The sequence below is a fragment of the Fusarium solani genome, assembly GCF_023522795.1.
Source record: "Fusarium solani strain SB1 chromosome Unknown bctg00000004, whole genome shotgun sequence".
Taxonomy (NCBI): Eukaryota; Fungi; Ascomycota; class Sordariomycetes; order Hypocreales; family Nectriaceae; genus Fusarium; species Fusarium solani.
The window spans coordinates 1,129,746-1,155,173 of record NW_027072152.1 but is presented as its reverse complement, the minus strand read 5'-3'; the positions used below and the strand labels follow the sequence as shown (position 1 = coordinate 1,155,173).

The 25,428-nt window shown below is 51.7% G+C and overlaps 13 protein-coding genes across 13 annotated transcripts; 8 read left to right on the top strand and 5 right to left on the bottom strand.

Moving 5' to 3' along the window:
- Window positions 1-415: 415 nt before the first annotated feature.
- MRS44_007442 (uncharacterized protein) lies at window positions 416-1,099 on the top strand (the record flags this gene model as incomplete). Its single annotated transcript, XM_046276977.2, has 1 exon — window positions 416-1,099. One exon carries the CDS (start codon window positions 416-418, stop codon window positions 1,097-1,099), a length of 684 nt encoding a protein of 227 aa, XP_046129021.1.
- A 917-nt stretch (window positions 1,100-2,016) lies between these two features.
- MRS44_007441 (uncharacterized protein) lies at window positions 2,017-3,480 on the top strand (the record flags this gene model as incomplete). Its single annotated transcript, XM_046282221.2, has 1 exon — window positions 2,017-3,480. The coding sequence occupies one exon, from the start codon at window positions 2,017-2,019 to the stop codon at window positions 3,478-3,480; it is 1,464 nt and encodes a 487-aa protein (XP_046129022.2).
- Window positions 3,481-4,029: 549 nt separating this feature from the next.
- Window positions 4,030-7,099, top strand: MRS44_007440 (uncharacterized protein; the record flags this gene model as incomplete). The annotated part of the gene is made up of 7 exons (XM_065620539.1): window positions 4,030-4,077; window positions 4,135-4,543; window positions 4,598-4,964; window positions 5,019-5,437; window positions 6,150-6,202; window positions 6,404-6,562; window positions 6,611-7,099. 7 exons carry the CDS (start codon window positions 4,030-4,032, stop codon window positions 7,097-7,099), a joined length of 1,944 nt encoding a protein of 647 aa, XP_065476611.1.
- Window positions 7,100-7,954: 855 nt separating this feature from the next.
- On the bottom strand, window positions 7,955-9,929 carry MRS44_007439 (uncharacterized protein; the record flags this gene model as incomplete). Its single annotated transcript, XM_065620538.1, has 3 exons — window positions 7,955-8,107; window positions 8,158-9,604; window positions 9,670-9,929. 3 exons carry the CDS (start codon window positions 9,927-9,929, stop codon window positions 7,955-7,957), a joined length of 1,860 nt encoding a protein of 619 aa, XP_065476610.1.
- Window positions 9,930-10,550: 621 nt separating this feature from the next.
- MRS44_007438 (uncharacterized protein) lies at window positions 10,551-11,270 on the bottom strand (the record flags this gene model as incomplete). The annotated part of the gene is made up of 1 exon (XM_046274039.2): window positions 10,551-11,270. The coding sequence occupies one exon, from the start codon at window positions 11,268-11,270 to the stop codon at window positions 10,551-10,553; it is 720 nt and encodes a 239-aa protein (XP_046129026.2).
- A 914-nt stretch (window positions 11,271-12,184) lies between these two features.
- On the top strand, window positions 12,185-13,152 carry MRS44_007437 (uncharacterized protein; the record flags this gene model as incomplete). Its single annotated transcript, XM_065620537.1, has 3 exons — window positions 12,185-12,425; window positions 12,463-12,675; window positions 12,728-13,152. 3 exons carry the CDS (start codon window positions 12,185-12,187, stop codon window positions 13,150-13,152), a joined length of 879 nt encoding a protein of 292 aa, XP_065476609.1.
- Window positions 13,153-13,328: 176 nt separating this feature from the next.
- MRS44_007436 (uncharacterized protein) lies at window positions 13,329-14,255 on the bottom strand (the record flags this gene model as incomplete). Its single annotated transcript, XM_046279055.2, has 1 exon — window positions 13,329-14,255. The coding sequence occupies one exon, from the start codon at window positions 14,253-14,255 to the stop codon at window positions 13,329-13,331; it is 927 nt and encodes a 308-aa protein (XP_046129028.2).
- Window positions 14,256-15,303: 1,048 nt separating this feature from the next.
- MRS44_007435 (uncharacterized protein) lies at window positions 15,304-16,185 on the top strand (the record flags this gene model as incomplete). Its single annotated transcript, XM_046279604.2, has 2 exons — window positions 15,304-15,499; window positions 15,599-16,185. 2 exons carry the CDS (start codon window positions 15,304-15,306, stop codon window positions 16,183-16,185), a joined length of 783 nt encoding a protein of 260 aa, XP_046129029.2.
- A 276-nt stretch (window positions 16,186-16,461) lies between these two features.
- Window positions 16,462-17,651, bottom strand: MRS44_007434 (uncharacterized protein; the record flags this gene model as incomplete). Its single annotated transcript, XM_046282222.2, has 4 exons — window positions 16,462-17,053; window positions 17,107-17,176; window positions 17,227-17,420; window positions 17,470-17,651. 4 exons carry the CDS (start codon window positions 17,649-17,651, stop codon window positions 16,462-16,464), a joined length of 1,038 nt encoding a protein of 345 aa, XP_046129030.2.
- Window positions 17,652-18,081: 430 nt separating this feature from the next.
- Window positions 18,082-20,348, top strand: MRS44_007433 (uncharacterized protein; the record flags this gene model as incomplete). Its single annotated transcript, XM_065620536.1, has 4 exons — window positions 18,082-18,167; window positions 18,227-19,814; window positions 20,086-20,136; window positions 20,181-20,348. The coding sequence occupies 4 exons, from the start codon at window positions 18,082-18,084 to the stop codon at window positions 20,346-20,348; spliced, it is 1,893 nt and encodes a 630-aa protein (XP_065476608.1).
- Window positions 20,349-20,544: 196 nt separating this feature from the next.
- On the top strand, window positions 20,545-21,696 carry MRS44_007432 (uncharacterized protein; the record flags this gene model as incomplete). Its single annotated transcript, XM_046279065.2, has 1 exon — window positions 20,545-21,696. One exon carries the CDS (start codon window positions 20,545-20,547, stop codon window positions 21,694-21,696), a length of 1,152 nt encoding a protein of 383 aa, XP_046129032.2.
- Window positions 21,697-22,546: 850 nt separating this feature from the next.
- Window positions 22,547-23,270, top strand: MRS44_007431 (uncharacterized protein; the record flags this gene model as incomplete). Its single annotated transcript, XM_046279605.2, has 2 exons — window positions 22,547-22,735; window positions 22,791-23,270. 2 exons carry the CDS (start codon window positions 22,547-22,549, stop codon window positions 23,268-23,270), a joined length of 669 nt encoding a protein of 222 aa, XP_046129033.1.
- A 527-nt stretch (window positions 23,271-23,797) lies between these two features.
- Window positions 23,798-25,047, bottom strand: MRS44_007430 (uncharacterized protein; the record flags this gene model as incomplete). The annotated part of the gene is made up of 4 exons (XM_065620535.1): window positions 23,798-24,463; window positions 24,537-24,660; window positions 24,730-24,830; window positions 24,880-25,047. 4 exons carry the CDS (start codon window positions 25,045-25,047, stop codon window positions 23,798-23,800), a joined length of 1,059 nt encoding a protein of 352 aa, XP_065476607.1.
- Window positions 25,048-25,428: the final 381 nt, after the last annotated feature.

Here is a 25,428-nt window from a genome sequence, read left to right as displayed (position 1 = left end):
TATCTTTCTATGCCTCCCTTAATCTCCGTGTCATTTTACCTGCAAATGGCGTAAAGTGGGCACGGAGTCGGTGTCGGTAGCCGTGGCCGACCTCCGGTGTGACTCCTACCCCGGCTTCCCCGCAAAACAAAGCCCAACGGAACGGCAGATGGTGATATCTCGGCATCTCGGGGATGGTCTCTTCCTGCGCTTACGCTTACGCCAACTCCTGCTCCATGCAGTAAACATTGCCGTGCGGGGACGACGCCGCATGGGCACGGAAACCATTCTCCCTTGCGCTGCCGATGCTGCTGCTGCGAGATGGGGGACGAGAGAACGGGCTGAAATCTTATTTAATTGGTAGCAGTGTCCTCCTCGTGGGTATCCGAGGCAGGTATATATAAACTCGCGAACCGTCAAACCCCAAAATTCCAAAATGTCTACTCCTCGATCCATCGTCTCCAAGAACAAGACTCCCATCGCAATCGCAGCAGCCCTCGTCTCAGCAGCCGCCGTCGTCACACAGGTCTACCGCAAAGCCTCAGCCAAAGCCGCAGCCATGTCTCTCCCCCTCCACCCCTCGCTCAACAACGGCATCACCAAGGGCAGCGCCAACTTCTCTGGTGGCAAGCTTCGCTGCAAGTGCTCTTCCAGCCCCGTCGAGGTGACCCTCGCCGGCAACGTCGCCCACAACCACGCCTGCGGCTGCTCCAAGTGCTGGAAGCCCGAGGGTGCCATCTTCTCCGTCATCGGTGTCATCCCCAAGGACCAGGTCAGCGTCACCGCCAACGCCGACAAGCTCTACATTGTCGACGAGAGCGCTGTCATCCTGCGACACGCCTGCAGCAGCTGCGGCGTCCACCTGTACGGCCGCATCGAGAAGGATCACGCTTTCAAGGGTCTCGACTTTGTCCACACCGAGCTGTCGTCTGAGAAGGGCTGGCAGGAGCCCCAGTTCGCCGCCTTTGTCTCTTCCATCATTGAGCAGGGCTTCGATGCTTCCAAGATGGACGCCGTGCGCGCCCAGTTCAAGTCAATCGGTCTCGAGACATACGATGCTCTGTCACCCCCTCTGATGGACGCCATCGCCAGCTGGACCGCCCAGAAGGCCAAGATCTGAGGGATTTTTCTTTGAGCGTCCCCGCTGATGCGGGTGCTACTGTGTTACAAAAGTATTGGGTTCGAGATCATGTAAGGCGGTGTTGAGGTTGTTGTCGACTGCCCGATCTAGGTGGCGAGTGTTATATTGTGTGGGACAAGTGGGAAAGAAGAAAGGACTACGAGGAGTCGGGCGAAGTTAACAAGAAAGGTTGCCACGGATGGTGAGCACCATAAATGAATGAATTGAAGTCGAGGCAATGGAGGGCATTCACTGTCTCTATCCTCTTGAATACCTGACATCCTTTTCTTGTTAGTGACGCTGCCAGTGACGACCCACCCGACGCGGGTCAACGCAAGATGAGGTGTGCACCAGGTGAAGAGATAAGCCTATCCTATTATGAAGACACTTTTAGCGCCGTCTCTTGCTGCGGTATCTTTTTACTATTTTTTTTTTATGGGGATTCGCTTACGCAAACGGTCATAGCCTTTGTCTGCAGTTGGGGGCTTTACCTGCTTGTGTCTCGTTTATATCACCCGCGCGGCAACTAATAGCCACCGCTTACGGCAAACACGCAATTCACTTGGCAAACAAAGTAAGCACTCTAAAGATCCTTTATTCTTACATAAGTAGCTGACAAGCCCCATATGACTTGTCCGTGGACTGCATGCATGTCAAGTTTCGTCCGTTGATCGTGCGAATTACGGACTTTGGCTCAACTCCGTGGAGCCACGGAGCATTCGATCCTTGGGCGATGCCACCGTCTCGGCAAACTTGACTTGTCCGAGGTGTAAACAGCTCGTTGAATCGGTTTGATTTAGTCAGGCTTAGAAAGCGAGGGGAATGATGTGCGCGCTGGTGGTGGCGTATATAAATGGCGCCTTGCTCCAGGAGGCTCAACATGGACGACAACATTCAATCCACTTCAACCACCCAAGATGAGATCTCCAGCATCTTTCGCAGTTTCTCTCTCCTTTCTCGCGGGACTTGCTACAGCTCAGCTCCCTCCTGCAGAAGTCTTTAGAACCGACTTCAACTCGTCCTTCAAATTCACCCCAGCCCAGATCAAGGCCGCCCAACTCGGTGACGCCCTCGCCGAGAGCGCACAGAACGTCCTCAACTTTGAGAGATCCCAACTGGCCTTTGGAGGACCCCTAGAGGATGACTTCTATACCCTCCCTCCTCTGACAAACGAGACTGGTCCTCTCGAGCCTGGTCAGATCCTCAAGATCCAGGCCTTCACTGACCCAACCGCCTATTCAATCCCGTCCAACACTGCACTCTCGCGCATCATCTACACCACGACCAACTTCAACGGGACTGTCATTCCTGCTTCTGGTTTCATCCTCTGGCCTTATACGCCTCGCAGATTCGGAAAGAGCAAGAAGGCTTCTGTCGTGATCTGGGCACATGGAACGTCGGGTTTCTTTGCCTCCCAAGCACCCTCCGCTGACCGTGGCCTCTGGTACGCCAACTCGGCACCTTTCACCCTAGCTCAAGCTGGATACGCTGTCTTCGCCCCCGATTTCGCAGGCCTGGGTATCTCCAAGTCATGGGACGGCAGCGATATCCCCCATCAGTACCATGCCTCTCCCACCACAGCCCGCGATTCCCTTTACGGCTTACGCGCCGCATTGGAAGCTTTCCCGGAGAAGCTAAGCAGTGATTTTATTGTCATGGGTCATAGCCAAGGCGGTGGAGTCGCTTGGGCCGTCGCTGAGGCTCTTGCCAATGAAAAGGACAAGTTCGCAGACCTCTCTCCCGGCTTTAGGGGAGCCGTCGCCGGAAGCCCTACCACTGCTGTCTTTGGCGGTCCCTCCCCTTTCATGCTCCCCTCTGTTGGTCAAATGCTCCGCTCCATCTTCCCCGACTTTAAACTCGAGGATTGGTTGACACCCCTGGGCATCGCTCGGATAGAACTAGCCAGGGAAGTTCAAGGTGGCGTCGCATTCTTTCAGCAACTCTTCCTCACAACCCAGACTGTTTTCAGGTCCGACTACGACCAGTCTTGGTACGTCGATGCCTTTTCCAAGCTCGGCGACGCTGGACGCAAGGACTTTAAGGGGCCCCTACTTGTGCTCCAGGGAATAGAAGACGCCTATGTCCTGTACAACATCACGGCAAAGACAGTCGAAGATACCTGGAAACTGTACCCTGAGCACAACCTCGAGTTCCTCGTCGCTTCGGGTGTGAGCCATGTTCCCGATCTGGATGCAACTCGACACCTCTGGCTGAAATGGATCGAGGAGCGATTCGATGGGAAGCCTCTTGCAAAGAAGGGCGGTGTTAGGACTGATCTGGAGAGTTTCTTGCCGATTGAGCAGTATCAGAGCACCGTCAAGTCATTCCCTCAGTGGGCTGGGTTACCTCAGTACAGTTACCAGGTTCCCCTTGCGGTTTGAGTGTTGAGCAGCATGTATAACCATAATTGCATCTTTCACATTTGTCGATAGCATAGCAGTTGACTGTGTTTCCACATTGAGTGAAAGTAGATATCAATCAGACGTTTTTGAATATGTGCACAAAAATGCATGTTGTCCGTGAGCTACGTACATTTAAACCAGGATATGATTGGTTACTACGTTGATAAAGTTTCACATACCTAATTCAAGGTCAGAGTTCTCGGTTGATACGGAGGAGATGGGAGTCAAAGAAGCCTCGGTTAAGGGGCCTCGTCTATCCAGCTGTAACGCCACAGGCGGTTCAAGTGCGCGATAATTGGCCGGCCGCTATCTTCATTGCTGATTCTCACTTCTGAGACTATTCTTAGCCAGCCTGATGCTGCGTTATGCAGCCCGATTGGATAATATTCAAACCATTGCCGCCTGTTGAATGCACTTGCACCGCCACAATGCTTGCCTGGACATGGGCTGTCCATTATTTAGCCAGCGGATGTCTCGTTGATACGAAAAGTTTGGGTTCAAGTCGACTCTGCTGAGGTATCGCCCAACATGGCTTGCAATGTTGGTTCCGCAAATGCCGACATCGCGGGATTAGGGGTAAGTATCAAATAACCCCAGATTCGACCTCAGCCGAGCACAATTAAACTTGACTAGATCATGATCTCTTTTGCCTTTCAGGCAGGCCTCTCTATTCTCCTCTCGATATGCTCTCTAGTGCTGTGGCGGACCGCTGTCACATCTAGACGCTCCGCCGGCCAGTTGGTATTTGGCTCTGCCCATGCGACAGCGGCCGAAAGAGCAGCCGGCGCTAGAGAAGTAAACCGTGCTTTTTTGACGTCTGTTATCGACATACTTGAGAAATATCGCCCAGAGTCTAGGTTCAAGCAGATTTCTGAGAATTTTTTGGCGGAACTGGATCAGCACCAGGCACAAGAAGATGCCACTCTGAACACTAAGTTGTCTGCTATTAAACTGAGATGGCTGGTGGGAGAACGCGCTGCCATGAAGAAGAAATGCATAGACAGTGTTCTTGCAACTATCAGTGACGTACAAGTCATCAATGGTGCGTTTCGCTTTTTTCCCGGTCATATGCAGAAGGGTTGCTAATGTCTCATAGCAATGGGCCTGCTAATAGCCGCTCTCATCCAGCATGAAACCCTCAGTCTGTATCATTTACGCGTAGTATATGATACTTCAAGCTTCACTGGGTACGTAGAATCAAGAGCACCTACCTACTCTGGCACGCGAGTTGACAGTCGACACAGTATCTCAGTCTGTGCGAGCCTTATCAACGTCTCCACCGACGCCGGAAACCTCAGGAGAACCAGAGCATTCACCCTTGTAGCCTATATCTGCACTTTTATATCGTTTTCTGCCGTCTTTGGTACAAAGTTGAAAAACTGGGACCAGGGGGTAGTCGGCCGCTGCTACAACACCGGACTCATCGCGACTCCCCATGATATGCACCCCTTGGCCGATATGATGTACCTGGGCTTCACCTGTTTCTACTCCATATGCGCTCTTCTAAGTTGCTATAGGAGTGGGTTCGCCTTCCCTGCCTTAGCCTGTCTATTAAAGCGACCTTTCCAGTCAGACCTTGCACGACGCTTTACACGCAAATTGGGGGCCTTCTTGAAGCTCTTGAGGCTGAGGGAATTCATCAAGCAGGCAGATTTTTTCTTGTCAGTCGCTCCCCCAGACGCCGTGGCTCTAGCCCTGCGCTACATAGCTGGCTACTTTGCCCTCTTGGCTCATCCCAGACCTGAGTATCGAGTCTGGGCACTGATGCCCCTGGCCATGGCACAGTATACTCTCCACCTATACATGGCCATTGCTATTAGAAAAGGCAACGAAGTATTTCTTGAGGGAGATTCTGAGAACGATTGGGGTTTTGGGCAGATTGTTGCGCTTGTACTGTGTGTAGCTACGTGCATCGAGTGTATCAGGGGACTCTCGGGTAAGCGTGTTCTCTACTCGTGGGTGCATTCGCTAATATTGACTTCCTCTAGAGTATAGAAAAGCTGTTGGAGCTGAGCCTGTTCAGCCACCAGCCACGCAGACACCAGGGCAGATTGTCTAATCATCTAGCACCTTTACAAATATTGGCACTGGCCAGCCGTTACCTTGGTATTTACCCATCAGTTCAAGATGATAATAGTCCCTGGCAAAGGGTTATCTGGCTTTGTGTATATCGTTGCTCGATTACTTAGCCACTTTCGTGATTAAGAGTCATGAGTGGTCTTTGTTCTTTGCCAAGGCAAAAGTTATTGATCGTTGCTGAAGTACCTACATACGGATAGATTATCAATTCTGATGGACTGTTTTCTTTATGCATAAAGAAAGGGACTTGCTCCTGATCGCCCCCCTATCCGCTCCTACTCCATGTCTGTTACGTTGCTTGCCATGTGTTGATGCAATGTGAGACCTGAATACCTAGACCTTACAGGAGCCAGGGGTGCTAAGATGGTCTCATTAACCAATCTCACACGTGGGGAGAAATTGTTTGCCCAAGCTATGTGGCTACTCTCACAGAAACCGCCTGGGCATTTCTATCAGCGGGTCTGATGTATGGGTTCTTTTAAACCGGATTTGTTTATCGACAAAGCTTGCGTAGAAATCCACCTTGAACAAAAACAAACATACACGAAGCATACACGAAAAATAAACAGAGCATCTGCCATTTTCACCATTAAGTTCATCTTCCAACATCAACATACACTCAGTAAGTATTCTTTGCCGCACATTCACTCTCATGCTCTCGAAAGAAGAAATGTGTCGCCATCAAGGCTACCACCATCTCCCCCGGCAGGCCATCCTCGAAGACAGGCTGTTGTACCTACTCGGACTGGACAAGCACGCAGGCGAGGAAGAGGTCGCGAATCTCCTGAGACGACATGGGTTCAACAACTGTGCTTTCTACTAGGATGACTTGAACCCCCTTTTCCAGTTGTCCACCAAGCACATGGGATACTGCATCGTCCAGTTTCCTGACAACCCTATGCGGGATCGCGCCATGACTCGACTCCAGGGCGTCGAGTTCAAGTCGAAGCGAGTTATCACACGACTGCCTCGAAGAGATGATGTATGTGCTCCTCGTGAACTTTTCCAGGCGTTCGGCTAATTTTCTTAGAGAAATGACCCATCCCCTTCCTCAGCGATGCCCGCCGCACCGGCGACCTCTTCCCCCTCTGCCAACACTGCGGAGACTGAAAGCCAACACCCTGAGGCCTACACCTGGGGCGAGGGACGAAGCGCAGAGTCGATCAGAAATGCCGTCATTGAGAGGTTCAAGCAGCTTGAAGAGGAGTCGAAGGCTCAGGGTCGGCCCATCTCTTTTCTTGCAAAGGATAAGGATGGTGTCCAACGCATCCGCTCCGCAAGGACTTCCTCACCCGCCCCATTCGACGTCAATGCCCGGCCCAAGACGTGGATTGAAGCTACAAAGGTTCAAGCCGAGAAGAGGGAGGTTCAAAAGATCACTGTGGAAGAGCTTCCCCGTTACGAGGCCATTGGCAAGGAGGAATCGCACAAGGCGTCACGACCTACAGAGGAGGACATTGATAAGGGCTTGCTTCTGTTCAGCGCGCTCAAGAACGCACGCCACCGCCGAACCAGGTGAAGACACTGCCACCATTTAAGGTGTCGGCATGTCAATTCCCCGCAAAGTCAACGGCAACAACTGGTTCCCTTGAGTCTTTTCCATCTGTGGTATTCGATCTAGCTAGTATGGGTATGTTTACTCACAAGCACCTACTTTGCCATATAAGCTAATAGTCAACGCAGGGTTTCCGTTCAACGGCTTTGCTCTTCCTACCTTGGCCCGCTTTCTCGAGCAGTCTTTCTGGTTGGTGCTCTTGGATTGAAAACAACTCTTGGTGAAGGGTAGTAAGGATATTATCGTTGGCTTAGTTGGGCCCCTGGGATATGGTCTCATGTATCACATGCACTTTGACTTAAGACGGTCGCTCCCATAATATAATGAAACCTCCATTAAACTAGCTATTTAAACTTAAGAGAAAGTAACTTGCCCCTTGTACTCCTAATAGTCCGTCAAGATAACGGCCGACTGGGGCCTGGTATTATTCAGGGAAGAAATTTGATGCCTGTATATAGGATTCAAAATGCTACTATGGTTTCTCGGCACCACTGCTCTCAGTGACAGATATCCTTTGTCATGAGTCACCAGCAAACGTTCAATACATAGCGATCTAGAACGCACATTAACACATCCCCAAACAAAATACATTGTGTTCAAGTCATATCTCGGTAAGCACTTGATGTTACTTTCACACATATGATACACTCACAACCCTGCCACCTCCAATGCCTCTCACACATGTCGTACATGGCTACCTCTACTTCAACATACAACACCCAGCCACTAGAGATAAACCTCAACCAAAGGATACCGAAGCAATATCACACCTCGCTTCTCTCATATCCGCACATTCCGGTTACAAATCCAAACTCCAAGTCATTGCGACACTCGACCATCCCTGGCATGGGATCCGGCTGCGCCCAAGGCACCCAATACGTCCCGCGGTTTGAGCTGCATGTGGCCCATAAACTCCGATCCTTTACCTTGTGAAATATCATCGTTACTGCTGCAGCAATTGTCCCTCCACATCTGAGATAGAGTTGCGTGACTGGAGGCCACTCACCACTCCCCTGGCTTACCTCAAGTATGTTCGCCTCATCGGGAACTCGCTTCCGTTCGATGCAAGTTGAGAAGTGCTTGCTCAGCGTGACGAACCCTACCCTGAGATTCTTGTGGTCCTCCATCAGATGTTGGGTTGTGAATGGAACTCGTTTCAGTTCAGTTCTGTTCCACTTGAGCCATGCAGGGCCATCGTCGATCTGATCCCAGAGGGCCCCTAGTTGCAATTTGCCCTGTTGTCGAAGAGCTTGTTGCATTCTCGGGCTCAAGAACCCACCCAGGCATTGTCCACAAGTGCATCCGTACTTCAATCTCAACGTTCTCTGAATCTCGCTGGCACCGGGGATTCGTTGGAAGTCTTGCTTTGGTGTGGTGAAAACCAGCGCGATAACGTCCTTTGGGACCTTGTCGAGGTCACAAACATTGACGCCTTCAAAGGTACCAAGTAACGCAATTTGCACAGAACTAAACCCTCGAAAACCGTCAAACACCACATGTGTCTTGCCGTTTTCGGTCCGAGTTGTTCTTGACGTCTCCATCAACGTTTGTAGCGCCTCAAGGGGCGTGTATCCCTCTCTATTTCGGAGACTCTTCAACTGGGACCACTTGTCGATAGCGTATGCGATCGATTTGGGCCAGGTCCGCAAGGCCAAAAGATGCATAATCGTGTTTTGCGTTTCGTCAAGTAGAATTCCGGGGTTGTCCTCTAGCTGAAGTCGCAAGTCGGTTTGCAGTAGTCGAACACATTCAGAGTCAACCATATCAGGTCCCCTGAGCCTGGCAAAGGTTGCTACTGTTGATTGTGGCACTTGAGTGAGACGAGATTGGTTCCAGTCATCTGAAGTCTCCAGGCGCTTTGAAGGATGACTCGAGTCGTCCGTGAATGCAAACCAGCCAGAGGTTCCGACACGCCTGAAGCCTATCGAGCGGAAGAACTGTTCAGCAGCCCCAGTGGCCACCAGCCTTTTCTCAGTATTCCCGATGTCGATCTCTTCCACAAGACATCTTGGCTTGACCAAAGCAAAGAACTTTGTCGATTTGCGCCGGGCCTTGTTGAGAACGGCCTTGACAATCTTGGTTCCGATCTTTTGGCGACGATGCCCATGCTCGACTCGAATACTCTCAAAGAGAAGAATGTCCTCGCCATCGAGTTCGCTTCCCCAAACGCCCGTGCCTTTGTTGACAGTGTGTTCTCGAAACTCTTTGCGAAGGCGACCATACTGATCAAACAGTTCGAAAGCGAGTTCCGAAGTTTGTCGAGTTTGCTCTTCCATCGCTACCCAAAACTTGTGGTGGATTTGCAGTCGTCGAATCAACTTGGCGTCGCAGTATCCAACCCGGCTTCCTTTCATAAATGCAAGGCCATCGATACGTTCAAGCCACCCTAAATGGGCAAAGTCATCGAGGAATGGTCGGCCACTCGATAGCGCCTTAGTCTCTTGATCAAGCCTAGCGTCTTCATTTCCACTGTGATAGTCTGTCAGACCATCACCTAGTTGAAGCTACCAAAGATACTGCAAGAGGTGACTCACGTGGTGCCGGGGTTTGCTTCAATGGGCTGGTCTTCCGAACCATCGGCCGAATCATCTTGTCGGTCGAGATACCCGTTAGTCTCGGGGTCATTCCGTCTCGCTTTAGACTCGGAGCGTAGAGATACGATGACTCTGACGGGAGCAGCTTGTGGTGCTTCGGTAGGGCCAGCGGTAGACTCAGGGTGTCGACTTGACGGCTTCTTGGTGCTTTTGAGGACGGCACCCTCGAGGGGGCTTGCGGATCGCTTTGGTGCGACCATTTTGGGGGCTCAGATTCCATGATGTTAATGGTGAAGCACAAACAGAAGAGAAAAGGAAACAGAGAGGGAGTGTCAATCTTGAGCTGGTATTTAAGGGGGACTACAAGTGGCGGGCAGTGACGGCCACCTGGTGACAGGACGCAAGACCCCGGTAGGTTTCTTACTTAACATTTCCATAAAACCCTTGCTTGATCAATATTGGTAGTGTTACTGCCTCGGGCTAAGTTAACTAGAAGCGACATGTTGCAGGCTGCAGCTCCTCAGGATCAGTGGCCGGACGGATTCTTATTAACTCCCACTGCATTGGATTCTTCGGCCAAGACATTCAAGTCAGTCACGACTGTGTTTATAGCATTTAGTTTTATTTTAATGTTGACATATGTCAATTGCTGCCTTCTTTCATATTAAGCCTGATGCCTCCTCTTGGATGTCAACGATACCAACATTCAAATTACTCAGGGGGCGTGTCTACTTGTTTAGAAGAGGGTTAAAGGAGTGTTGATTTTTGATGTGATACTACAAAACGAATAAACAAGTACTGACAGACTAAACTACACAATCAAGCGAGACATCTACATCTTCTCGCGCACCTCTACACACTCAACCTCAACCCACAAGGCCTCAGTTGTTGCCACCGCCCAGGAACCAATCTGGAAAGGAGCCAGTGCCATGAGAGAGACCCTTGATAGTCTTCTTCTGGCTGTGGCGTCCACTCTCAGACTTCTGCCCCTGAGTCTTGGCCTTCTGCTCTTGAGCACTAGCCTTCTCGCGCTCATCCTTCTGGTGCTCGGCCTCAATCTGCTGACGCTCAGCGTTGATAAAGTTAGTGAAGTGGGACATGGCCCTCCCGCGCTGACGCTTGCTAATGAAGTCTCCCGCGACGAGGAAGCGCGCGACATCGTTTATATACTGCCTATTGGCGTAGGCTGCGCTGTTGGACTGCTTGACTGGAATCGTCTCGCAGAGGTCGGAGAGTTCTTGGCCCCTGTCGCAGGACACCTTACCCAGCGTTATATACTGAACGCCGTTCTCTCCAGGGTGTCCATTGGAGGACTTGAGGGTGCACGGGGTGTGGCGAAACGGCTTTCGCACCTCGTAGGTGCAAAACTCCTTTGTCGACCCATCATAGAGAGTGATGGCCCAAGAATGGCGGAATCGCCTGTTAGTTGTTTGTGCGGTGATATATATCGTCACCCTGTCATCCGCCTCCTCGTCCACCTTCTCTTCTGGCTTTTTCTCCACCTTCACTGTCGGCTTCTCCTCAGCCTCGACTGGCTCTATGTAATCGCCAGTGGTTGACTCGTACCAATCAAAAGACATATACCTCCGAGCGGGGGCCATGGTGAGTCGGGCTTGAGTTGGTTGAAGAAAGTTTGTCTGGCTCAAGGCAACTGCCGTGTCTTGGAAGTTTTGAGATGAGCGCAAACAAGTCTACTTCAAGCCGAAGCGGAGTCGTTGTGGCGGTAGTGGTTGCTGTTGTGTGCTTGATGCTGTGAGTCAAGATATGCATTCCCAACTCTGAGAAGCTGCCTATTATATACTACAGAATCTCATAGAATATTCTCTCAATGCATGAATCTATGTCTGTTGTTACAATGGTTTTCACTGCTTTGAACAAAGACATGGCTGTCTGAAGCCGTGTTCTACCCTCTTGTTCGAAATTATTCCAAAGGCTCTTTCAAGATCAGCTTGCCTAGCTAAGTTCAGTGAGAACAGACTTAGTTAAGAAGACGCCAACAAAGACGTTGAAGTAGACAGCCTGCAGTTGGCCACTGTCACCGCGTTTGTTGCCAGCAACACTGCATCTCCCCTTGGGTTGAACTTGATCAACTGCAAAGCCTTTCACAAAGATGTGCACAGATCTCGTTTCGATCCAGACTCCAACGAGAACACGCGTGTTGCTAAACGAGGCACGTTCCCCTACGCTCGGATTAAGCGACTACGCGTACCGAATCCGAGGATAGACAGCATCCCCACTGGGCGCAGCAAGGACTGTGATTTCCTCACCTGAACCAATGGAGGGAAGCGATGTCTTAAGCATCTCGTTCCGCATCTTCAGCCGCATCCCTTTCTGGGGTACCAAGTACAGCATGGGGGTATAAAGTCTATCAGCCCCCATGACAGCAATCCTATCTCAAGACTCAACCTGTCGAGTCCCATTCTTTTCTAAGCAGTCGTTCCTTAATTGATTCAAGTCTTTCATTAATATCATTAGTGTTTTCTTTCTTTCTGTTGTCTCTTAAAATTACGACGCCATGTTCCTCCAAGACCGAGCCTCCGAGTCTGCCGACGCCTCCGGCGGATTCAAGCTGTACCACTACGATCCGACGATACCGGGCGCCGTAATCTTCATGCTACTATTCCTTGCTACAACCGCCTTTCACTTCTGGCAATTAATTCGACCGCGATGCTGGTTTATGCTCCCGCTGGCCATTGGCGGCATCTGCAAGTCACAACCCGACCTCCCTGGCAACCACAAGCTAATCTTGGCCAATAGTCGAGGTTGTCGGATACGCCGCTCGTTGTAAATCAGGCACACAAAGCCCCGATTGGACACTCGGCCCTTTCATCATGCAGGCGACTCTCCTGCTCGTCGCCCCCGCCCTCTTCGCCGCCACGATTTACATGGAACTTGGGAGGATCATTGCCATGGTGGACGGAGAAGGGCACGTCAAGATTCCCCTGCGGTGGTTGACCAAGATCTTTGTCATTGGCGACGTCTTTTCCTTTATGCTTCAAGGAGCGGGTAAGCGGGATACCTTGTGCCTTGATGTCCCAGCACTGACAATGGGTTACAGGAGCTGGTCTACAAGCTGGTGGTTCACTCGAAGCCCTGGACAACGGATCCAAGATCGTCGTCGGCGGTCTCTTCGTCCAGCTCATTTGCTTCGGCGTCTTCATGGTCATGGCAGTGTCATTCGATCTATCTATTCGAAGAGCCCCCACCGTTCGCTCACTAGGAGGGGCGCCCTGGAAGAAGCACATGATGGCTCTATACATCGGCAGCGTCTTCATCATGGTTCGATCAGTTTTCAGGGCCATCGAGTACATACAGGGTTTCGACGGGTATCTCCTCAGCCATGAGCCCTACATGTACGTCTTTGACTCTGTCTTGATGTTTTTGGTCATGGCTCTGTTCAACTGGAGGCATCCGGCCGAGATCATGATTTACCTAGGTCGGAGCACGCCCAACTACAAGATGGACCCTGTTGCCGTAGTTTAATAACAAGGGGTTCAAGGGGTCAAACTTACCTTTATGGCTATAATAGATATGGTGGATAATCGCATTTGCTAGTTGTGTGGACGCAGTGACGAGGGTATATAAAGTATAGACAGCGAGCGAACTTGCATGAATTGATCAAGGTCCATTTTACCATCGGCGCCAGTTTCTATTCACATTTAGCACAAGCCGGTAACCTTTGAAGGCCATGCAATCCAGGGTCTCCAGTAACTCCCCAACAGGTCGTCGATAACCTCGACAATATCCCTCCCCCATCCCTCCAGGAACCAGTAATCATCCAGTTCGTGTAGCAGCGCACCGAAAAAGGCAAACAGGATCAGTGCTGGGGGTTGCCTTTGATGTAGAAAAGTCAAGTAGGCTTGGGGAGCGAATATGATGAAGAGCAAAGGCCCAGACCAAAGCCGGCTGAACCCAGCCTCTTCAAGCGGATCGATTCCGTCGCCCGAGAACCGAGCCATGAATAGCCTACACTTCCTGAGTATCCTTAGGGCCTCTTCGTAGGTTGGTGCGTCGGGAGTGCCATCCCAACAACTCCGCAGATCACAGAGATGCTGGTCTACGGGATTGGGGTTGGCATCTGGATCCATCTCCCACCAGTTACCGACGGTCATAAACTTTCCAAGTCGACCGGCTTTTAGGACCTTGTGATTTGGCTTCACAACAGTTCGAATACCAGTGACCATGGGTATCCATTCAACCCCAAGCATACGGTCTTTGCGACTCAGAAAGTTAGAGTGAGGATCCAGGCCGTCACTCAGCCGCCCTGAGATGCCAAACACGTATATCAGGTTAAGAGTTGACCAGATAAACAAGGCCTCGCTGTTCTCATCACTCACGTGGCTCAGGGCTTCTTGGAACCCCCGTAGAGCATTTGTGTGGTGAACGGCGGCGTCTGCCATGTGACGGTGCCTGTCTGGTCGAATGAGATATGCTCGATGCAACGCAGCCAAGCTTAGAATAGCGTTCATGACGAATGGGTGCTCGTATCCCGTCTGTGGGACCATGATCTGCCAGAAGTTGTGTTTGTCGTCGCCCTTGAATAGCTCGAGGCTTGTTGCAACAGTCCAGTGATGGAGGAGGGCCATGTCGTGGATACAAAAGCTCGATTGCGATGAGTTTTGAGAGGTACACCCGACAAGGACCGTCCTGTAGTTCGGGTTCAAACCTGTCGAGCCGTGCTGTTGGTTCGAGTCTGGAGTTGAAGCTGCTTGGCTCGAGGCATAATCATCTCGACCCAACGATGGCGATGGAAGCTCTGAGGTCGGCCGAGGTCTGTCGGGATATTTGCATCTCACACCACGCCGAACACAGGTGCGGCAACATGGCTTTTCTTCGCCACACTAATGGACGATGTGAGCTCACGAACTTGCGAGGCAGAGAAGGATTCAACAATATGACAGGACATGAAAGATGAAGTCAACAGGAGAGAAACATACTTTGACTCGACGTCTTCTACAGTCAATGCAGCCATGCCTTGACTTGGTGTGTGGCTTGCGTCGTTTCGACAAGTCATCCTCGGCAACTTGATCCAAGGGACTCATGGGGGTGTTCTTTGCATGCGAGGAAGAGCAAAGGTTATTCGGCGGGTACCGCTTGCTCAAGTCACAAGTAACAGTAATAAGAGAGAGCGAGAACCGAGTGTGAGAGGAAGCAAGATGTTGCCGAGAGAGCGAGTTGGGGTGCCTTGAAGGAGTGAGGTTCCACACAGCTAAACGAGGTAAACGAGGTTATCCGAGATGCCAAGGGCAGCTCCACTCTATAAAGCAGAGGCCATGTCGCTACGAGCCAAGACACGCGTATCAGTGCCAAGCCTTCGTTTCTTAGCGCTTAGCGTTAAAGCTGTTGTTACGGAGCACCGCAAAGACCATTGAGGAAGAAGATGTATCAACGGCAGAAGGAAGATGGAAGCCAATGCTAGTTGCCAACAATGAAAACAACAACCACGCTCCTTCCAGTTTCGTTCTGACACTGAATCACATCACATGATCACCGTCAGCCTATTTCACTCCCCAATCGACCCAGATCCTCGCAACTTGAGCCAGTCACACAAGCGACATCCATCCACACGACATCATACACCATCCTCCAACAGCATCGACTTTACAAACAACATCACACTACATCCTCGACATCATGATGCCAGAAGCCGCGATGCGAAGAATGTCTCTACAAGAGACGTCCGAGAATGATCAACCAGACACCGAGGAGCATCAATCGGACAACATAGATACCGAGTCCGCCGAACATCCATTCGATGACATGGAAACCGATGAAAACCAGCCAGATACAGCCGAGGATGAGGCTGAGGGACACGAACCAGAAGACGACGGTGAGGACTAGGACGACACCGAAGACGCCGGGGAGCCCTACAACTAGAAGAGACAGCTTCAGTACGAACTCGATGTCTAGTTGGAGACCGAGTTCTCAGAGCGCTTTCTATCCCACCTCTATGGACCCACGCCCGATGATTTGATGCCTGATACCCCCAGGCCTTCTGTGGCTCAACACATACCAATCCCCCGAGAGAACCTTCACTTTGATTTCGACGACAATGCCCCGGCCGTATCCTCTATCGCCTTCCTCGTCATCATGCTCGAGCCAGAAGCACCAGGAGAAAAGTGCCAGTGGACCTTTGCGATGCGCAACTATACAACCGACATGTGGCATAGCCAAGTCTTGTACGTATCGCCCGGGCCCGAGCCCGAGTTGAGCGTCGACGTACATTATCACGACCCGACAGAACTGCCCAACTACGTCGAGACAATCGTCTTCAAGGAACGCATGATCCCACACCGAACCGCCGCGAGGATCATAGATGCCTGTATGGCCGTGAAGATCCCTAATTGCGCCCATCGAGAATGTCCCAGCGCTGACTACGTTTTGGATGTTGTCGCCGAGTTAGAGAGGCTCGGGGCCATCGACCTATTTGACATGCACGAGTTGTTGACCCAGACGGCAAAGTTCGGCATCAATCCGCTTGAATCGGACGAGGAGGCAGCGGAAGGGGGTCAATAGACTTGGGATGGTAGTTGATGAGTCTAGGCGTAAGAATTGAAGAAATTATCACCGTCTCATACCAGTCTTTACATGAGAACTAGATGAGTTGCAGGGTGCTAGAGAAGTCAAGGTGAGTCATTTACTTGAATTATTCCTCGTCACCAAGACTGCTATTATATGTTGAGATACAGACGATTTATAAAGACCTACCAAGGATAATTAGTTATTATACCTAATTATCTACCTAACTTGTGCTTCCTACTAAGTTAATATCTCAAACATCCGCTCCCTCAATCAGACCTCCTCCTTGGTATCTCTAAAATCCCAGTCCTGGAACGCAGGAGGCCGGGCACCCCCAGCAATATCAGCCTGCTGCACAAACCGCCTAATCTCAGCTTCCTCTTCATCAGAGAGCTCGATATCCAGAGAGGCCCAGTTCTCGTCAAAGTACTTGACCCTCTTGGTCCCGGGGATGGGGATGACATCGTTACCCTGCTTCAACAACCAAGCCAGGGCCAACTGGGCGGTCGTTACGCCCTTCTTGTCAGCCAGGGCCTTGAACTGGCCAACGATCTGCATGTTCTTCGCACGGTTCTCTTCACCAAAGCGAGGAATTGACTTCCACCTCATGTCTTTTTCGTCTCCAGCTGCCGTTCCCTCGGCAAAGTTGGTCGTGAGTAGACCTCTGCCGAGGGGCATGGCTGCCACCACGGCGACACCGAGCTCGCGGCACGTCTGGATAATGTGAGTTCCTTCATCTCCCTCGGCTTCAAGCTCGAAGGGAGAGTATCCGATCTGCACGGCGGCGACGGGGGCGATCTTGATGGCTCTGCGGAGGGTGGTTGAAGTGACGGCTGACAGCCCAATGTGCTTGATTTTCCCTTCACTGTAGAGGGTCAGGATGCTCCACGTGGATGGCGAACAGATACTAGCTCTTACTCTTGCAGTTCCTTCAAAGCTCTCATCGTTTGCTCAATAGGTGTCTCGGGGTTGGGATGATGCACGTAGTCTGCCAGGGTCAGCCCCCATGAATCCCATGACCTGTGGAAGCTAACTTACAGAGATCGATGTAGTCAACATCCAAAAGTCTCAGACTCTCAGCAAAAGCCTTTTTGGCATACTCGTACGAGGTGTTGAGCTCAAAAGTCTTGCTCCCCTTGACGAAACCAAATTTGGTCGCGAGAAAGATGTCGTCTCGCTTGCCTGTGCGCTTGAACCACTTTCCGATGAGCTCCTCACAGTCGCCGTAGAGACTATCCGCAGTCAGTCGAGTTTAGCCAAGGGCTGTTTATTGGAACTCACTCGGCGCTGTCCCAAAAGGTTGATCCAACTTCGTGGGCATGATCGAGGAGGGCGAATCTCTCTTCGTCGCTGGGGACGGATCCGTAGGTGCCAAAGGACAAGCCCATGAGACCGAAACCCAGATGGGGAACCAGAGGACCGTTCTTTCCGAGAGGGACGAAATGGGTAGACTTGGTAGACATTTTTAAAAGAGTACTTGAGGTTTAGTTAATGTGAAGGTGTCGAGAAGCTGCTGATCTTGTCATTGACCTTCTCCTGAAGGCATTCAAGACTTATAAAGTCCATCTTGCATTGTAGATGCGGGCTCCAAAAAGAATCCGAAACCCGTCTAAGCTCCGTGAACCATGATTAACTCCGTCAATTACACAAAAAGAAGCATGAAACTCACATCTCCTAAGAGGTTGTCGACGCTCTAAGTGACAGCTGACCAATCACGATGCGCCATTTCCGAGCAGCCCAATGGGTCAAGAATGGTGCCGATCAATCCCTGCGACAATCACGGGCTGACACTTTCGTTAACTGCTGACGTCTCTTCCCCTTCTCGCCAATCCAAAGAAATGACCTTCTTTCCGAGCCAGCGCATATAGAAACCATCCCAGGGTTTTATCCACCATGTCCTCCTCTCAGGTTACGCCACCTTCAGCACCGTCTAACCGCAAGCCCCGGTCCAAGGTCAAGTCGGGGTGTAAAACCTGCAAGTGAGTTTCCCCCCATTGGTCCTCTCGGGATTAATTGGCTCAGACTGACTGGAGTAAAGAGTCCGCAAAGTCAAGTGTGACGAGGGTCGCCCTGCTTGTCGCAGATGTCTCTCAACTGGCCGCGTATGCGACGGCTACGGCATCTGGGGTGGTGGAAACGCGCGCTGCGCCCAGAGACAAGGGGGTCTCTTTGAGTCCAAGAGCAAAGACGCACGCGTCCCTATCTACCCAGTCGCGTCAATATCTCGCCCTATCCAACCAAGTCTCGCCTTGAGTTTAAGCCCTCAGCAAAAGATCTACTTTGACTGGTTCAAGTGTCGGACAGCGTCCAAGCTACCGGGCACATTCACGTCGAGCTTTTGGAACACCCTCGTCTTTCAGGCCGGGTCATCCGAGCCGGCCGTCCTGAACGCCATCCTCGCCTTGAGCTCCGTTCACAAAGGAGATGCCATAGGAGTAGGCCTACAAAAAAGCCGTCAAGATGCTCTAAGAAATGAGCAGGAACAGTTCACGCTGCAACACTATGTCAAGGCAATAAGTCACCTCCAACCACACTTCTCAACAAAGGACAGAACCTCCTGTCGCATCGCCCTCATCGCCTGTATCGTTTTTGTTTGCATGGAGTTTCTTCGAGGTCACTTCAAAACGGCACAGCTTCACCTTGCAAACGGACTTGAAATCTTGGGACACTTACAAGGGCAGTCTGATCCAAGCTCTGGCATCCTCACTCTGAAACCATGCCATGATCCAACAGATGATTGGATTGTTGAAGCTTTCTCAAGACTACACATTCAGGTAGAGCTCTTCAGACACCTCTACCAGCACCCATGCATCATCCTCCAGCCGGCTTTTGACCCTCAAAGGACACCAACAAGTCATATCCGCTCACTCAGCGACGCCTGGAGGCAAATGGAGCCGATTCTCAACAACATTTTTCATCTCACACAACAAGCCCGCCAACACCCCATCACAGCAAGAGAACACACTTCTCAGCAACTCATAAAGGCAAAACTAGCCCAATGGCTAAACATGTTTGAAGCCTTCAACAAAATCCAACCATGTGAAGGATCCGGCGATCTAGAAAAAGCATACCAGGTCCTCCGCGTCAATCACACCATGGCAACCATCATGGCAGATACGTGTCTACACAGCGATGAATCCATATACGACGCCTACACGGACCGGTTCCTCTTGTTGATCACACAACTAACGAGATTATGGGTGGTATCCGCAGAAACCGAGGATTTCTCACTCAACTGGGATCTCATGTACATGCCCAGATCCATCATCGACATCGGCTGGATCGCACCGCTCTACTTCGCAGCCGTCAAGTGCCGCGTCCATCGCATCAGGCTCCAAGCGATCAAACTCCTACCATGCAGCGGCCACAGAGAAGGTATCTGGGATTCAACCATAGCAGCCTGCGTCGCCAGAAAGGTGATGGAGATGGAGGAAGGTGATTTCTACCAAGGTCTCGATCTGGGAGATGACTTTTCCATAGAGACTCTTCCGCGACCACAAGATTTGGCCTTACCACTGCTTCCAGAGTCACGCAGGCTAAACGAGGTTGAGCTGGAGCTCTCGGGTGCTCCGATGGATAGAATGCTGTTGTTCTGCAAGCAGCAGCAGCATGGCGTGAAGCGTAGGGTTCTTATATCGCAGTATAGCGTGCTGTTACATTTATGGGTAGATACATGATGTCAAATTAATCTAATTCCGGGAATATAGACTGGATAATACTCATTTCGACTTGATGGAAAGCGGATAATTAGAAAGAACTTGGTAGATACCCTGCTTGATATTGAAGTAGTTGGGCCTTCTCTGAGATGACTATTTTCATAGCGTATTTTCAACTGACCGCATATGCAAGAGGATTTACTAAAGGAAATCTCGTTAGTTAGTCACATACTGAAGTTAGTGTGTCAACATCCGCCCACTCAAAGCCGAGTTGCACCATCATGTTTATGTCGTATGTGTTCAGGACGTTGAAACATATTGAATGATTTACGACAGCATTTCAAGGCTCGAGGACAAGAATTCATGGACAGAATAGCCGAGATCACAACAGACGTTCTCAATATCTTGAAGGGCACCTATATCCAGGCTCATCCAGCACAACGTCCAGAACACTGCCCAGCCATTTCTACTACAGACTCCAGACAATTCACATACCCCGTTTAACGAAGCCCTTCGCTCTTAAACATCATATTCAATATCTCGGAAAAGAGACACAACATCAGTGGGGCTCGCTGCAGATGTGCAGATGGCTATGCACTCATTTAGCCTATATACCACATCCTAACCACGAGATGTCAAACCGACATCGTCCGTCCCCCCTCTTCACGATAGCCTCACATTTAAATCAAAGCAAGAAAACATGGAGTCCCACATCTCTGCCTCTGATCCTCGCATCGCCAAGGCGTTGCAGACAATCCTCGACCGTGGGGTTACGGGCGTCTCTGTGACGGCCTACTACCGAGGCAAACCCGTCATTGAAGGCACTGCAGGATACGCCAACGTGGAGAAGAACCGCGCGGTTGATAAAGACACCATCTTCCCCGTCTTCTCAACAACAAAGGGCATCACGGCACTGGCTGTTCATATCCAAGCCGAGAAGGGGCTACTCCGTCTCGATGATCCCATCGCCAAGCACTGGCCCGAGTTCGCCGCCAATGGCAAAGAGGCCATCACAGTTGAGCAGGCTCTCTCGCACCGCTCCGGGATCCCTCAGATGCCAGAGGACGTTACCCCAGAGCTCATGGGAGACTGGAAGTGGATGACAGAACGCATCGCCAACTATACACCTATCTTCCCACCGGGAAAGTCCAACGCCTACCATGTGTTGGTATACGGCTGGATCCTCGGAGAAATAGTCCGCAGGACTGACCCGGAGCACCGTCCATTCGGCCAGTTTGTCAAGCAAGAGATCTTTGAGCGACTGGGCGTCGACAAAGACATCTTCTACGGCGTGCCAGACTCTGAGCTCGACAGGGTCGCCACCTTGTACGGCAAGAATCAGGAGAGCATCGTTGACAAGTACAACGTCAACCCCTTGCCCGTGTTCCCAGGTCCCAGGCAGCACAACCTCAGAAGCATGCTGCAGGCCGTGGACCCGGGCGCAGGGGCTGTGACCAACTCAGCGTCGCTGGCCCGGATATTCTCCATGCTCGCAGAAGGCGGCGAGTTGGATGGTGTGAGAATATTGTCTCCGGAGCGTGTCAAGACCTTTTCAAGACCACGAGAGGGCGTCCATGACATAGACGAAATCTTCACCGGCCCAGTACCTTTCGGAGCCTCTGGGTTCTGGGTTAGACAGGAGGGCATGTCTGATCCCTTGGTGGGTGACCACGACAACATCATCTACAGCCCAGGGGCAGGAGGATCCATTGTATGGGCCGACCTTCGCGATAGACTGTCAGTGGCGATTGTGAACAACCACATGGACGCTGGAGTGTCGGTTGATCCTGAGCCGATCTGGGCGGTACTTGGCCGTGCTGTGCGCGAGGTTATTGCAGATCTGCAAGGCTGAGATTAGAACTAGATGGCATGTTTTTGCATGGTCATGAATCTACGACAGTTAAATGTTAGCAAACTGAATTACCGAACTTGAATGACTTGGATAGAGGCATATGCTGAACGCCTCTTGGTTGCATGAGTTTCGTGTTGTCCTCGCTGTCGTCTCATGCAGTGATAAGATGATCATTCAAGAGCCTCATCATCCAAACAATCATCAAGCACGGAGTTCAATCCCAGCCGTCAACGCTCAAAATAGGCCAGGTCGAGGCCCCAAGGCGGGTATCTCAGCTCCTCAAACCCGTGCAATAGCCAACAGCCACGCCTATCAACTGTGGATCAGCCTAGCATTAGCGGTCAGGTACATTTTTCTTCCTGTGGCTAAGCGGCGCGGTCTTTTTCGATAGGTAGTCGGCTCGGCGTCAAAGAGGAGGCGGTGTGGATAGCCCAAGAAAGAGAATGTGGTGGTGTTGGTGAAAACGGTAAGTGGGCGGAAGGGGACCCGATGAGTTGGCGGTGACGGGTTCAAAGAAACGGCCGACACGACATCCAATGCGAGAGATTAGTCGCCGACATGACGAGGGAAAAAACGGCGGTGTCGATGATGAATCGCATGGATAAGGGTCAAAGCGACCTTGGCAAATCTGTATCTTTATTGAACCTCCGTAAAATACTGTCGCCAATCTGTACTTGACCGTTTATACTGAACCCTTGCTGACCATTTTGTGCGATAAGATAAGCTCCCCCGGTTGCCGGCACCTCAAAGTAAACAATCAATCAATGCGCCGCCGCGGGGCACAAAGACAAACTCGCCTCGACACCTTGATAGACCTCGACACTGTCACCCTTAAAAGACACTACCCGCCATGGATTCTGAATCTGTCGTTTCCCAGGTCCAGCGCAAGATTGAGCTGCAGAGCCCAGACGATCTGACCTACCTCATCGCAAACGTCCGTCGCGCAGCAGCAGAGCGCCTTAACGAGGCCTTCCCGGTAGTCGAGGGCAATGACGGCGAAGATGAGCTACGAAATCAGATTGAAAAGCTTGTCAATGAAGTAAAAGCACCTCTCTAATACAATTACGCGACCAATCACTCCTAACCTCCCGTAGTACATCGACAAGACCTTCTCCCTCGCAGCTCCGAACCTCTCGATAAACGGCCTCCCCGTGTCCACCGAGTCCTTCCTCTCCGGCTCCGACGCCGAGCCCGAACCCGTCTACGAGCCCTTCGATACGCGAAAGCGCCGCCGCGTCGCCGACCTCATCACCCAAGAAGAGAAGCTCCTCGAGGACGTGGCGGCCCTCAAGCGCTCCGTCCCCGCCACCGCAGCCGCAAACCAAGCCGAACAGCTACGCGACAGTCTAAAGCGCGACGACGAGCTGCTCGAGGCGCGAAAGAAACAGGTCGCTGCCGAAGCTGCAGATGTAGACATTGACGTCAAGACGCTTGAGAGGCAGGAGAGCGTCGAGGCTGGGTTCCGCAAGGCCGTCGAGGGATTAGGCCGGCTGAAACGCGAGATGCCCGCCGTGGTGGCAAGAATGGAGAGAGCGCGCGTCGCAGGCGAATACGTCGTCACACAAGGTCGATAAAGTTGAATATACCCAGGGCGGAAACATGATATCAGGAGCAAATTATGGAGTTTAGGCGTCTTGGATCACGAACAGCAGAGCACAATACCAATCATCTTTGAATCACACACACGCACACAAGTTCAGAACTGCTTCTATTTTGTTGAGAGAACTAACGCAGTCATCATGAGGAGGAATAATAAGGGGCCAGGGAACACAAGCATCTCTCTCCAGGGAAAGTCTAGAAAAAAGAATAGGCTGCAACTGAGTACAGTCAATCAAGCTGAACAAATAACACGGCCATGGCTGTCTCTCTGCTTCCCACATCAACAACTTCAACAACAACACGCTCCCACCCTTTGCCCTCCCGTTCCTCCGTGTTTTTATCCTTGTAATCCCGCTCTGGCATCAACCCCTCAAACCCCGGTTTGTTGAAAAAACGCATCGTAAAAAAACGAGAGAAAAAATCCGGTCTATATCAAGACGCAGAAGAACGTTCCGTCTATCAATGATGGACAGCCACCCTCAAAACACATTCACTCACTCCTCTAAGCCGCGGCGGGCGCAGGCTGAGCAGCCTCGTCCTTCTCAGCGATGGGAGCAACCTCGGGGGCCTTCTCGCCTGCGGGAGCCTCAATCTCGGAGCCCTTGTTCTCGATGACCTTGTCATCCTGCTTCTTCTCCCACCAGGCGGGACGCGCCCACTGGGGGTCGTGCCAGGGGCCAGCGTCGCTGTTCTCGCAGCCGCCCTGGCACTCGCAAGATCCGCCAAACTGCTTGGGCAGGTTCTCGGCTTCGATCTGCTTGAGGAGCTCGCTCTTGTAGCCCGAGCCCAGAATGTTAATCTTGGACACGGTGACGGGGTCGAGCCAGCCCTTGACGATGCTCCAGACGGTGGAGAAGCCCCAGGGAGCGTTGATCATGTAAAGCTTGCCCAGACGCTCAGGGTAGTAGTTCTGAGAGATGACCGAGGCCTGCTTGACATAGGAGTACACCTGAGGAACCTTGCCGATGGAGACACCCTTGAGGTCCATGATGGTGCAGCAGGTCTCAAGGAGATGGCCAGCCTTGCGGGAGCAGGCAGGGAGACGGGGGTCGGCGACGCGCTCGTACTCGACAGCAAGGTTCTGAAGCATACGCTCGGCGGTGGTGATCTTGTACATGGCAGTCAAGTCAATGCCGCCGAGGGTCTCGATGTAGATGGGTCGGCCATCCTGCAGGTGAAGAAAAAAAGCATCAGCATGTGTCCTCATGATAACTCTCCCCAGCACCTGGGCAGCATCATACCTTGTCGGTCTTGTGGTAGAACTGAGTGTAGTACTTGCTGATCTCAGCCTTCTCGGGGTAGTCCCAGGTAGGCACAGTCTCGTCCAGCTTGGTCTCCTTTCGCCATTTCTCAGTGTCCAAGAACCTAGTGGCGGTCAGCCCCCCTGTCGCGACCAGCGCATTTCTCGTTCCACCGCCAAAGAGGGAGTCTCACATGGCTTTTGAGAGCTCGACGTCGAACTTGCGCGCTCGGAGGAATCGAAGCTGTAGAGGGGCGATGTCAGCATGTTGCATTCCTGCAGAGCGCATGCGGAGCTGTGGTGGCGGCCACTGCTTGCGTGTCATAGCGGGAAGCTTCTCATACCAGAGTCAGAGTGTCCAATCGATCAGTCAGGCCCTCAGCCTCGAGGAGCATCCGAAGCTGGTGCACCTTGGCGATCTGCTCCTCTGTGAGGTAGCCAGCGTGGCCATCCTGCTTCTCGGGTCCCTGGGTAGGGAAGTCGTAGTTGTCGTACTTGGGGTTCACATCCATGGTGATGGTGGGGTAGTTTTTGTGTACGAGCGAAGGAGGGGGAGAAAAGATGAGAGAGATCGATCCGCAGAGCGAGTCAGCGGAACCGGAAGGGGGCTTCGGGGGAGGACGGGAGATGGCGCGAGGGAGTGTTGGAGGACGAAGTGAAAGGGGTGTCTTTCGTTTTTAAGTTGTCGGCGTTGAGAAGCGTAATTAACGGTCTGTCTTTTGGTCTCCCCTAGAGATCTCTCCCGGTGGGACTTCGTCATGGGTGTCAAGAAGGTTACCCAAACCGGGCTAGCTTCTGTTGAGGGGAATCAGGTGAGATGTCACATGCAATGCATGCAGGCGGGTGGCCGAATCGAATCTTACCTAAGGCATTTCGGTCCCGCTTCCGGATGT